The sequence below is a fragment of the Lontra canadensis genome, unplaced genomic scaffold, assembly GCF_010015895.1.
Source record: "Lontra canadensis isolate GAN:19392208 unplaced genomic scaffold, GSC_riverotter_1.0 scaffold31, whole genome shotgun sequence".
Lineage (NCBI taxonomy): Eukaryota > Metazoa > Chordata > Mammalia > Carnivora > Mustelidae > Lontra > Lontra canadensis.
Genome location: NW_022631025.1, coordinates 13,037,520 through 13,050,452, shown reverse-complemented (window position 1 = coordinate 13,050,452; position 12,933 = coordinate 13,037,520). Strand labels below are relative to the sequence as shown.

The 12,933-nt window shown below is 42.9% G+C and overlaps 1 protein-coding gene across 1 annotated transcript in view; it reads right to left on the bottom strand.

Moving 5' to 3' along the window:
• Positions 1-12,933, bottom strand: part of TMC1 (transmembrane channel like 1) — a 373,785-nt gene that overhangs the window by 42,409 nt on the left and 318,443 nt on the right. Inside the window, exon 13 of the mRNA XM_032866628.1 lies at positions 567-709. Within this exon, the coding sequence (XP_032722519.1) occupies positions 567-709 (143 nt within the window). The remainder of the gene's footprint in view (positions 1-566; positions 710-12,933) is intronic.

Below are 12,933 nucleotides of genomic sequence, written 5' to 3'. Positions count from 1 at the left end.
AATTCTTCCCCACGCTCTAATAAATGTTCTTCCAGACAGACCATGATTCTGCAGTTGATGGTGATGGCCTTGTTGGGGGCCATTCGTTTTCTCTGTTGTACATGGTTGATTTTTTTTTTTTTTTTTTGGTTGAGTGACTACTTTGGTTCTGTTTTGTTTTTTTTTAATGAGCACAGAAATACAGATTCTGCCTACTGAGCTGATTCTGCAACTTGCAAACCTCTCTGCACACAAAGAAAGGGGGGGCAGCAGCTGTTTCCCTGCCTTGTTTGCAACATGGAGTCACACCTTGAAGTTCAAAAAGGTGTGTCTTCAAAATTGGTTTAAACACAAGATAGGAGTGCAACCCAGTGAGATGATCTAAAGGCCTGAGCTTGTGTTCAACCCTTTTGTTTGGGGAATGTCATAGTCTAACATTAGTGTTGGTATTAAAACCACATTTTATCTCTTACAGATTCAGTATCCTCTCGATATAAAATAGGATAAAAATTATATCCCATTCTTAAATTAATACTATTTGATTCCAGAAATCATGGCTCACTTCCCAAGAGGCCCGTGAAACTTACGCTTTAAGGACAACCAGAAAGCTGTAGCCAATGGACATGATCCCCACCAGAAAATAGGAGAGCGGCAGCCTGAAATTCATCCATCCAATTGTTCGCTTATTGTCATAATATCCATAAAAGAGGATGGAGTATTGCGCCAAGCCCTAAAATCCAACAACAAAGCCACTTAGCAGATGTTATAAAGAGCAACTCAAAGAAAAAAGATTAACTTTTAAGAGAAACAACAAAATGGCATTAATTTTCAAACTTGGGAGTTGAGTCCTATTGTTTTTGCTTCGTAGAGCAAATGTTTCAGCTGCCACATTGATTGGCAGCCTCTTGGTTTACTTGAAATTCAGGGACTTCAAAATAGGCCAAATTTTTAACCAAATATAGGCTTGCTCAGCTGTGGAGCCATTACCGTGAAATGCCCATTGAGTGAAACATCAAAACACACTTCATGGTGTCATTAGATTTACAATTTTAAGAGCTTTCTTAACATTCGGGGAGGATCGGAAATGTGTTTCCTCAAAGTGTCATGGCAAGTTTCCACTTCCCGTCACCTGAGCCACAGCTAGATTGCTTCTGCCGGAATCACTGAAGCTGTGTGTCAGCTCACACTCAGCTCACTTTGAGCAAAGGTGAAAAGCAGGTGAGAGGTCAAGGGAACAGATCTGCACAACCTTGTGCGCATCAAGACTATTAGAGCATTCTCCCAGAGCAAGCGAGTTTATTCATGCAATTACATGCTCTTTCCTTAATATTATCTGCCAGGTAATTAGAATTCCCATCTCCCTAGCTATCTGAATAACCCTCTTTACACGGAGAACATTGGCATATTCTGATGCTCTTTCTTCTGCCATGGTCTTCATCTTTCTCTCCTCGAATTCACTGGTTTTCACTCTCAGCTTGGAAGCATGTTTCTGTGTTACTACATTTCCACTGCCACAGCTTCCCTCTGACTTCATCTCTCTGGCGGTAACTTGAAATTACCGTGTTTTGTGAAGTGAGACAATAACAACTTGCCAATGCGAGGCTTCCTCTGGAGGAACCCTTGAATCTTAGAAAGACCAATTGGCTACCTTTAACATCATTTATGCACAGCCAGGGACTTTAAGGCCCACTTAAAGTGGGGAGGCAGGGTGGAAGAAGAAGAGGAGAAAATCCCCCAGATGCTAATTCCCCAAAGGAAGATTTAAGAGCAGCAACTGAGAAAATTGCCTTAAATGGAGATCATGCCTAGCTCAAAACAGAGGCCAAAAAAGATCTGGAATAATTATTGCTTTTGAGATTTGCAGCAAGTTTGTGTTTTAATACTGTGTAAGAATTAGCAGGCAAAATCTCAGAAGAAAGGAAGAAAATCTCAGGAGAGCTCATGGGCTTTGAGTAGGGTCAGGATGGAATGCGTGGGATATAGGTAAAAATGGAAGCGTTTCCCCGCACCACACCTGCCTTTGTCTGCTTTTTTTTTTTTTTTCCAGCTCAAGAAAAAAGAAATCCTACCCAAAAGAATAATCTGGGGCTAAAGAACTAGCAGAAACCTCAGACTGGGGAAGCACATGGGCTAATCTCATGACCCAAAGAAGAAACCACATAGAGAGGGATTGGTCAACTACCCAAGACCCAGAAGTCATCCCAGGAGAATAATCACTGGGAGGATCTCCCTCAAGCAGTTCAATGACATCTTCTTGTTTCACATTCATCTAGTTAAAAACTCTGCTTCCTCTCAGCTATTGTAAATCCAGTCTCCTCCACCCATCCTGAAACTTCAGGCGGGCCTTCCTGTCCCAGAGCAATAATAAGAGAGCCTAGTTAGGATAGGCACTTGCCTCTTGTCCATTTTAAAGATATCCTAAAGTCTTTATTTTTCTTGCCCATGAGGACAACACATAATTTCCCCTGCAAATGACCCTTACTTCATTTCCTTGCTGTTATCCCCATGCTTGATGACAATGCAATAATATCAATTAATACATTTCGTTGAACGTTTAATATTTGCCAAACATGTTCCCTCAGCTCACAGAATCCCTACCAGAACCCTCTGAGGTTGCTCCTGTTAGGGGCAATGGATCTTCCTCCACTCTTGGTGTTGCCTTCCGTGAGGGCAAGACCCATAAATGTAACACTCGCAGCTTCTCCCCACTTTCTCATGCTGTCCCCTCATGCTAATCTGACAGCAGAGCATGGAGGAAGAAATGGGGATGACGCAGGCCACCTCTCTTCTGTATCCTGCGAAAGCACATGCTATGCCCTACCCCTGGAGGGAGCATTCTGTCCTGGGCTGCGGCTGCTGTGTAGGAAGTTCTGGCTGTGAAGCGCACATGCCCACAGAAAGATGCCACATTTTTTCATATCAACTTTAACAATAATACAGACAACATGTCGACCTCCATCTGTCTAAAGCTTTGTCTTATTTCTGATCAGCTCACAACCTGGTTAAACAAGGTAGTGGGTGTTATCTACCATGATTCCCCCACCCAGCAAAGACTCAACAGCCCTATTTCTACTTTGCAGATAAAGAAACTGATCTTTAGAGAGGTTAAGTGCATGCTCACATAGCCAGCAAGTGACAGTCTGAACTTGAACTGGGTCTGTCTGATTCAAATCCATGTTCTTTTTAACTCTACAAGCTCTACTGCTTCTCCTATGCTTTGCTTTTCACCCTTTATATCATGCTAGCACCATTCCTTCCCAGTGAAACAAAGACACAAGAAACCCTCCCAACCCAGTTGGGTCTTTTGACCTACGCCCCTGGATTGATCCATGGTGGTACCAGGACCTCTTGAGAAGGACCTGAACACCCCTTCTGAAGATTCCAAAAGGCCTCACCTCCACATACTTGAACATTACAACCTGATGTCACTTTCTAGTTTATAATGGCAGCACCGGGATTAAGAGACACCTCTAACACAACATGAAAGGAGAAAGTAGATAGACAACAAGCATCTGGTGAACTTATTAGGTTAGCACAATAGCTACTGGGCCAGATGGCTCATCTGGTGTGGGTACCATTCAATGCTTGGCACTTCATAAATATTAGATGGCAACCCAAAGGGATAAGGTTCGTTTTGGGGGGGAATCCTGATGATTTCACAAGGGTTTCTTCAGTTTGCCTACGACTCCATGTGCCATCAAGCACGTAAATAAAAGAGGCACTACTGAGAACACAATTTTAAAAAAGCTTTATCCAATTCATCTTAGTAGCATACTGAAGGGTGACTTGAAACAGCCCTCCCCTTCCACCCCGTGGGCCCCCCACACTCCACACATCTTTCCCTTTCCCTTAAAACTCCAACAGCAGACATCTGGAAGTGACTAAAATAGCAATGACTCCTAGCCTAGCCAAAGTTCTATTCAGTTTCCATGTCAGCGCACACAGCTTTCCCTGTGGGAGCATTCTCCCCCCCCCCCAAAATCTGTGACAGAGAAGCCATAGTCAGAGCCAAGTTTCAAATGAGCATGAAATATTCCCATCCATCCCTGGGTTCCATGCTTGCACATTGTCTATTAAGAGTCTCGTTTCTGTCTAAGTGCTGTAGCTGGTCTTCATTCACAGTCACCAACACGTTTCCCCCAGAAAGAGAATGTTGTGATGATGTTGCTAGGAATCAACTCATGTATTTGTTTGGCTCACTAACTTTTTATTGAGAATTGACTATTTGCCAAACATGATGCGTAGAGGGAGTAAGAGCCCAGATGGTTGAGGCGCCTGCAAAACATCCTCTTCATGACTATCTGTCACCTGAAATTATATTAGAACTCCACCCCTTTGGCATCTCTCATGATGGCAAATAGGTCGTCACTGAGAAACACGACATTCCATCCCCAGGATGGTAAATGAGTTTCAGCACCCTTAGCAACTCTTTTCAGTTTGTAGTAACTGCCAGACGACGGTTTTGGGGCAGGGAGGATCTTGAAGTCAAAACTGGTGGGAGGAAAAGAAGGTGTAATTTCTGGTCATGCCTGCTAAGGGCATATGAAGGGAGGGGGCACTACACCATGGTCTACGTTCCTACCCTTCTCTGTACCATTACCAGTCATTTATATCTTAATGTTAAAGAAAGTTGCAAGTCTAGATGTAAGACAGGACATGACATCACTTAATATCTCATAAAGCAGACAGAAGTTAGGAGTGAGAAGGCTAAAACACCCCCACCACAAACCTCAGCTAACTTCACAAGGACGGCAGCCAGCCCGGCACCTACGTGCACACACTGAGATCCTGCCCGTGGCTGCCTTCTTTCCTTCCACCCAGACTCCCCAAGCTTCCACCTCAGGCTTTGCTCACCTCCCTTTGCCTTTCTTTTTTACTGCAACCCAGATCTGGGAGTGTGAAACTGACACTCTATGGCTCTGAGCTGGGGAGCATGTAGATTACAGAGAGGAAGCTAGGCTGAGTCTTTGCAGAACTTCTGGTTTTCAATACTTGGAATTAACTACCTGTCTACAGGACTCTAGTTCTGAGCTCCCACCCTCAAAAAGCTGTGAAGTAGACAGTTGCTTCTTGTGCCTATCCTTAGATCAGCACCCTCGTCTCTTGGCCGCCTTCCCCGAGAACTCATGTTGTTGGTGCCCTGTTCCCCTTTCTGGCTTGTGGATACCATGCCCTCTCTGCCAGGGCTCCCTCTTCTCTCTTGTCCCTCCAAGAAATGGACATTTTCATGACTTAAGTGCCCATGAATAGGCATTTAAGGAAAGAAATGCTTATTAAACATCTACCACATGCCAGGCATTGTGCAAGTGCTTTACACACACAACTTTATTTACTTTTTAATACCAACCAGCTAGTTAGGTGTTAATACTACTATTTTACACATGACAGTTAGGAAGATCAGAGTGGTTATCTTACCGTCTCACAGGTTAAGCAGCAGGATTCAGACTGAGGTCTGTCTAAATACCATGACGGAGTTCTTCTCATTATGACAACTGCATTTTAAACAGTGTGGGCTTCCATAAAGAGCATTTCCATCTGTCCTTTCTGTGCCATGGTCCACAACTGACACTAATGTTGGGAATTCTAGCTAATATGCCCAAGGCCCGATATATATCTTATTTCACTTGGCTATCCCACAGAAACCCTGAACTCAAGAAGCTCTCCCAAGCCTCCTTCTTCTTCCTCTCTCAGGGCATGACACCAAACCTATCTGTCATCTCAGTCAGTAACCTGGGTATTTCATTATCTTCCTACCTTCACCTGTAAGTCACCTGCAGTTACTAGCTGAATCCTGTAGTTTTTGTCTCACGATCCTATGTGACTCTGATCCCTTCTCTGTACACCACAGCCATTCACAGCCCTCTCGTCCTCCATCTTATACCAAATCCAACCAAGTCCATCTCATATTCACACAGAACCTTCTGAAGGGAAAACGACCACATTTCCAGCCTATTTGACAACTTTCTGTGCTCTCCACTGCCTATAGAATAAAAGTCGGACTCCTTCCCAAAATGAATGAAACGGTCTTCCTTAAGGACACCCACCTTTAAAATGCCAAACACCAGCTAAACCCCAGCTTTGCTGAATTACTCATGGGTATTGAGTGTATGACACTGTTTCCTGCCTCCGTGCCTTGGTGCATGCAGGTTCCTCTGCTTGGAATGCTGTTCCCAGCAATCCTCCCCATTTCAGAATCTAGTTTATTCCTACTCTTCCTTTAAAACCAGTTCAAACCACCTCTGTAAATCCTTTACTGACCCCTAGACCAGAGCTCCTTGTTACTGGGAAATGGTTATTTCCTTCAGGTGCACAGAGCTCCACCTCATGAAATACTCCCCAGGCCCCCACTATCCCTCTACTCACTGCCCCCCAGGGAAGGCACAGTGACTTCTCAGATCCATACTTTTGGAATGAATTAGCTATAGTTGCCTAGCCCAAATATAACTTTCTTCCTGTAGGAAATAAGCTTTCCCAGGATAAGATGGACCAATTTGGAGTCCCATATTAGCAGGTCCATTTGGCTAAGACTCTCAGATTAGTTCTCCCATTTGGCCCCCACTGGTAATGAATGTGAAATTTTGGTGCCCATCTGCCTCCCCTTTCAAACAAATTATTCATAATTCAAATGGAAAACAGAGTTACAGCTTTACTGGGTCCTCTCAGGTCTCCAGTAAACTGAACTCCAGTAAAGTGCCACACAGAACCCTCCCTCCCTTATGCCTCCATGTGCCTAGGACACGTATCTGTTAGCTTGAGGCTGTCCCATCATACGGCAATTGTTTGTTTGCACATCCAATTAAACCAAAAGGTCCTTGTGGGCAGGGAAAAAATATTAGTTATCTTTGCATTCCCAGCACCTCACACTCAATTTATGTTTGCGGAATGACTGAATGAACAGAAAAATTTCTTCTGGTGGTCATTAGCAATCCTCAGTGAGATTAAGCCCTTTCAAATTATCATCTAAACCACCTTTTTCTGTTTTTCTTCTCCCTGCTACCCATTTTAATAAAAGAGAGTAAATCATTCAAGACAGTTACATGATGATAACAATCTTATGTTGGGATTTAATGAATTAAAACACCAAGATAGTGTCTGAGAAACACTAATGTTGCCAAAACTCCTTAATTTTTTTCTACTCATTGCCTAAAACTCTTAGAAAATAAGAAATTCTCAGTGTTATAAAATGAGCTTCTCCATATAGGTTATTCCCAAATGGGAAAAACGTTCTTTTGTTTCACAAGGTGGAGATTAAAAGCATTGTATTATGGGGTTTTGTTGTTTAATTGACTACTGCTCTTCTACGTCTGTCTACTAGTTCTGTAAAGTAATGAAAAATGAAGCATCATAAATTCATGTATGTGAAGAGATGTACCTGGTTATATGGATATAGCCTGTACTGGGAATTACCTTACCTCATTTTATCTTTTTTTTTTTTAAAGATTTTTATTTATTTATTTGACAGGGAGAGAGATCACAAGTAGGCAGAGAGGCAGGCAGAGAGAGAGAGGGGGAAGCAGGCTCCCTGCTGAGCAGAGAGCCCGTTGCGGGGCTCGATCCCAGGACCCTGAGATCATGACCTGAGCCAAAGGCAGAGGCTTTAACCCACTGAGCCACCCAGGTGCCTCTCATTTTATCTAGTTTAAAAGGAGTTTTTGAACAAATGGAAATACAAAAAAAAAAAAAAGTGGAGAAAATAAACTATTTGAAAAAAAAAATGAAGTTCAGAAAATTTCAATCCTACATGAGCAGCATGTATTTTATTTCAAACATTTAAGATCAATGAATGTAATTAATTTCAAGTACAATGTATAAGCACTCTACTGGAGGTCCATGATGCTGGAATGTGGGACAGAGTTTTTATTGAATTGTTTTCAAGTGTTTGCGACTTTAAATAATCTATTGTCACAGCAGACATATCAGAGTCAAAATCTGGTGCCATCTGTTTGTTGGGATATGGGATAATTTAATAGACTGTGAAGTTCTAATCTGACTTGATGGCTCAGCCTTTAATCTATTAGGTTGGCAGCTAATAAAATATCAGCAAATTCCGACCAGGCAAACTGAGCTCTTCCAAAAAAGTCTTAGTCTCTCTGCTTTCTGGTATTTATCGACATGTGATGCTCTCACATATCGATAGACTCTTCCTTGTTGTCCTCACATCCAATTTCCTCCTCTCTGTTTCATTGACCTTTTTAAGTTCCAAGTTTGATAATGCCGCTACTCACCTACCACTCACCTGAATTACTTTCACTTGCTCTGAGAAAAAAAGAGTCACGGCCCAGATTCCTGAGGGCCCCCTATGTCTTGATACCACTGTAAGGCCATCCACCCCAATGCCCCTTTATCTAGTTTCATTAACCTCCAGTCAGTGCCTTGAGTAGGTCAACCTTCTCCCATGACAGGTCCTTTGACTTGCTAGGCTCGTTTTTCTAGAATGCCTCTCCTCTCTCTCAAATTGGGAACTGAGACTGATTCCTCAGAGCTGAACTCAAATCTTACGTTCTCAGAAGAATTTCTGCTCTCCTCTACCTCCCTCTCTTAGGCCACAAACCAGGTCTCTCTGATACACATTCTCTTGATACTGTTTACCTTTCTTCCGTGGTACTTGGCACAGTCATAGTTTTTTATTTTTGTGATTATTTGATTATTCTGCTAGACTTTCAGTGTTGGAGGGCAGAGACCTTGTTGGGTTTTGCTCACCTTTGCTTGGCGCCTGCCACACTGCCTGGCATCTGACAAATGCAGAGTAAGTGTTCACTAAATTAATGAACGGAAGACTTGGTTCTGTGATCACATCCAAAGAAGGGATGCTGATTTTGTGTTGCAAGTGTGACATCAGGATCATAGGCACCCCAAAGTTTGGCAAAAAGAAAAAGGTCTGCTTTGGTTTGGCCAGGTGCAGCTTGAGAGAGATGGTGAAAACCGGAAGTGGTTGCTGAATTAAAGAAAGCATGGATAGACATGAAAACCCTAAGGGACCATTGTCACCAGTCTACAGAATAAAAGGACACCAAGACAGCTAATAGCAGACCCAGGGATCTCTTCTGTCACAAGCTATCGACATGTAGGAGTAGCAGATTAAGAGGCCTATGAGTGAGAGCAGAATTTGAGATGCCTCTTCTCTTAATCAGACCTAACAAGCCTATTACACCAGAGATACCTGTACCGGACATTGAGGAAGTAAAGCAAATATGGGAGCCAGGGACAAAAAGCCTTTGGATGCCACCAGTCCCAGCAACACATGCCTGAGCAGCACCCACCCTGTTCAGTGAAGTCTTCTAAGGAGTCTCACTACAGATACAGAGAAGATCCTTACCCCTTCCAAATCACAGGATCTCTATTCCAGGCAAGAGCCATATGTCCGGGTAGGACTTGGTAATCTACAGGCTTAGCTTTGTCCCCAAGAGGCTTAGCAGTCTGGCTTGGGGTCATACTTTTGCTGTAACTCAAAGATTGTTTATCGGGGCACCTGGGTGGTTCAGTGGGTTAAAGCCTCTGCCTTCGGCTCAGGTCATGATCCCAGGGTCCTGGGATCGAGCCCCACATCGGGCTCTCTGCTCAGCAGGGAGCCTGCTTCCTCCTCTCTCTCTGCCTGCCTCTCTGCCTAATGGTGATCTCTGTCTGTCAAATAAATTAAATAAAATCTTAAAAAAAAAAAAAAGATTGTTTATCATCTAGCGTTTAATCTCTGCCAAGCCGGCCCTAAGTGAGGCTGAGACAATGCCGGGAACAAAGAGGTCATGCTGGTTATTGGAAGCTTGCTGAAACGAAGTCAGAGCAGCACAGCACATCAGTAACAGTTCTGATCTACAGTAGAGAAACCAAGTCGCATTTTCAGAGCCTGGCAACACACAGGTGTGCTGCTCAGAGAGCATTCAGGACACGGCCTCTAGACGCCACCACTTTGGATCAAGCAGTTGGAACACAATGTGCTGGTCCTGAGACCACATCCTCCCAGGTGGCCCCTGATCCAGAATGATGAGAAATACTAGAACCAGTGATACGGGATTTCTCCAATGGACACACTTTGCTTGGTGATTCATCTGACTGGCCAAGACCTTTTCCAGAACAGTACTGTAGACTGAAGTTCTTCTTGCTCAATCTTCAGCCCCCTTCTCTCCTTTCACAGGAATGAGGCTAGCTTTGCTAACTGGAGACTCTTCCCACCTACTTGTGCTCCCTCTCCCCACTCTTGTTGGTAGATATTTTCCCCCAAAACATATCCTGTATCTAATATTGTCTTGATGTCCATTTCTTAGGAAACCCAAAATGAAGGGTATTTGCCCCTTCAAAGAAGTACTCTGTGCACTGAGGGTGGTAATATAAATTGGTGTAGTCACTACAGAAAATGGTAGGGAGAGTCCTCAAATAATTAAAAATAAAAATACCATATGGTCCAGTAATTCCACAGATGGGTATTTTTCTGAAGAAAATGAAAAAGTAACTTGAAAATATATTTGTACCCCCATGTCATTGCAGCATTATTTATAATAGCCAAGATATGGAAGCAATCTAAGTGTCTGTCAATGGATGAATGGATAAAAAAAAAAAGTGGGGTGTGTGTGGGTGTGTGTGTGGGGGGGTGTATAATGCAATATTATTCAGTCATAAAAAGGAAGGAAATCTGGTGGCAGTATGGATGGACCCTGGGCATTATGCTAACTAAAATAAGTCAGACAGAGAAAGACAAAGAATGTGTAATCTCACTTGTACATAGAATCTTAAAGAAAAAGAAAAAAAGAAAACTCATAGATACAGAGAGAAAAAGAAAAAAAGAAAAGAAGCTCATAGATACAGAGAACAGACTAGTGGTTGCCAGAGGCAGAAGGTGGGGGATGGGCACAATGAGTGAAGGAAGTAATAAGGTACAGATTTCCAGCTATAAAATAAACAAGTCATGGGGATGCAACGTAGAACATGGAGACTACAGTTACTAATTCTGTATTGCATATTTGAAAACTGCTAAGACAGTAAATCTTAAAAGTTCTCATCACAAGAAGAATTCTGTAGCTGTGTATGTTGACAGATGTTAACCAGTCCTTACTGTGGAGATTTCATGATATATACAAATATTGAATCATTATGCTGTACACCTGAAACTAATATAATGCTGTATGTCAATTACACCTCCGTAAATAAGGGGGTACTCCCTGAAAATAAAGATGCATTTGAACTACTGAAATATCCCTTAAAAAAGATGTTATTCCATATGTATATCACAAAAATATCTCTTCTAAATGTGGCCAGTACAATATGAGATGAAGGAACTTCAGAGAACTGACATATGTCTGCGAGGAGACACTGTCGCTCTGGAAGATTATTATTTAGAAGAGCAGTTGCAGCCGAAAAATCAGGAAGGAAGCTGCTGTTTGAAAACATTTGGAATGTCTGCAACAGTTTCCTCTGAGGACAGACTTCAAGGACGATATACAGCACAAGTGAGCAGGGCAGAAGGAATCAGCTTGGGGTGTGTTAGAAGTAAACCAACAACGTGACATTAAAATCAGCCCCATTTTACCTGGAATTTCAGTACCTCCTTTAATTACCTGTGCTGTGTTTGGCAAACTGACCAACCTCTCTGAGTCCAAATTCCCTCAACTATAAAAAGATTACTGGGGCTCCTGGATGGCTCAATTGGTTAAGTCTCTGCCTTTGGCTCAGGTCATGATCCCGGGGTCCTGGGATGGAGCCCCGCATTGGCCTTTCTGCTCAGTGGGGAGCCTCCTTCTCCCTCTCCCTTTGCTCCTCCCCCAGCTTGTGTGCACACTCTCCCTCTCTCTGTCAAATAAATAAAATCTTTAAAGATGAGAAAGATTAGAGAGAAAGAAGGTGAGGATGTGCGGAAGCACAGGGAGAGGGATAAAAGCAAACTCTGTGCTGAGCCCAACGCAGGGCCCATTCTGGGACCCCAAGATCATGACTTCAGCAGAAATCAAGAGCCTGATGTACAACCAACTGAGCCACCCAGGCACCCCTATAAGAAGATTATTGATCTTCATGGGGCGCCTGGGTGGCTCAGTGGGTTAAAGCCTCTGCCTTCAGCTCAGGACATGATGCCAGGGTCCTGGGATCAAGCCCTGCATTGGGCTCTCTGCTCAGCAGGGAGCCTGCTTCCCTTCCTCTCTCTCTGCCTGCCTCTCTGCCCACTTGCGATCTCTGTCTGTCAAATAAATAAATACAATCTTTAAAAAAAAACAAAAACAAACTAAACAGCCTATACGATGTTAAAAAAAAAAATTATCGATCTTCATTCTGAAGGGTTGCTATGAAGATGAAATTTAATGTATGTGCCTACTTAACATGATAGGTGTTAACTGTCCTCTTCTGTCCCTTCTAGGGCTTCATCCCACCAACATCTATGCTGACCGACAGAAAAGGGGAGGCAAAGTTCACTCACCATTTATCCACGTGCAATGTACAAGATGTTCACAAGCTGGAAAACTGAGTGCATTTCCCTTTATTCACAACTCAAATCTTTACCCAAATGATCTCGCCATCTGATACCAGCTCAAGCTGCTTCCAAATGCCACCTCAGCTCCTCCCTCTCGCTCACAAGAACATCAAAACCATAGCCTTTTCTCTTTATCATTCATACGTCATTTTTGTGTCTCCAAGTATTTGCCAACGAAGACATCCTCTTCTGACCTGAACTTGTTCTTCCAATTCTACTACTTCAAATAATACCATATCTGCCAATTCAATTCACAGCACACATACTAGACAATCTCCCTATTTACCATTTTAATGAAATATGTTTTCCTCCAGATTAGTAAGCCCCATCAGGAGGTACTCAAAAACAGGATCAAAAATACAGTGCTTGGTAGACCGTGACTTTGAGCAGCCATAAGACTGGCTAACCTAGCCAATATCAAATGCCATTTGTCTACTATTTGTTTTTTAATAATTTTATTTTTTATAAACATATATTATTCCCCCCCAGGGGAGTCTACTATT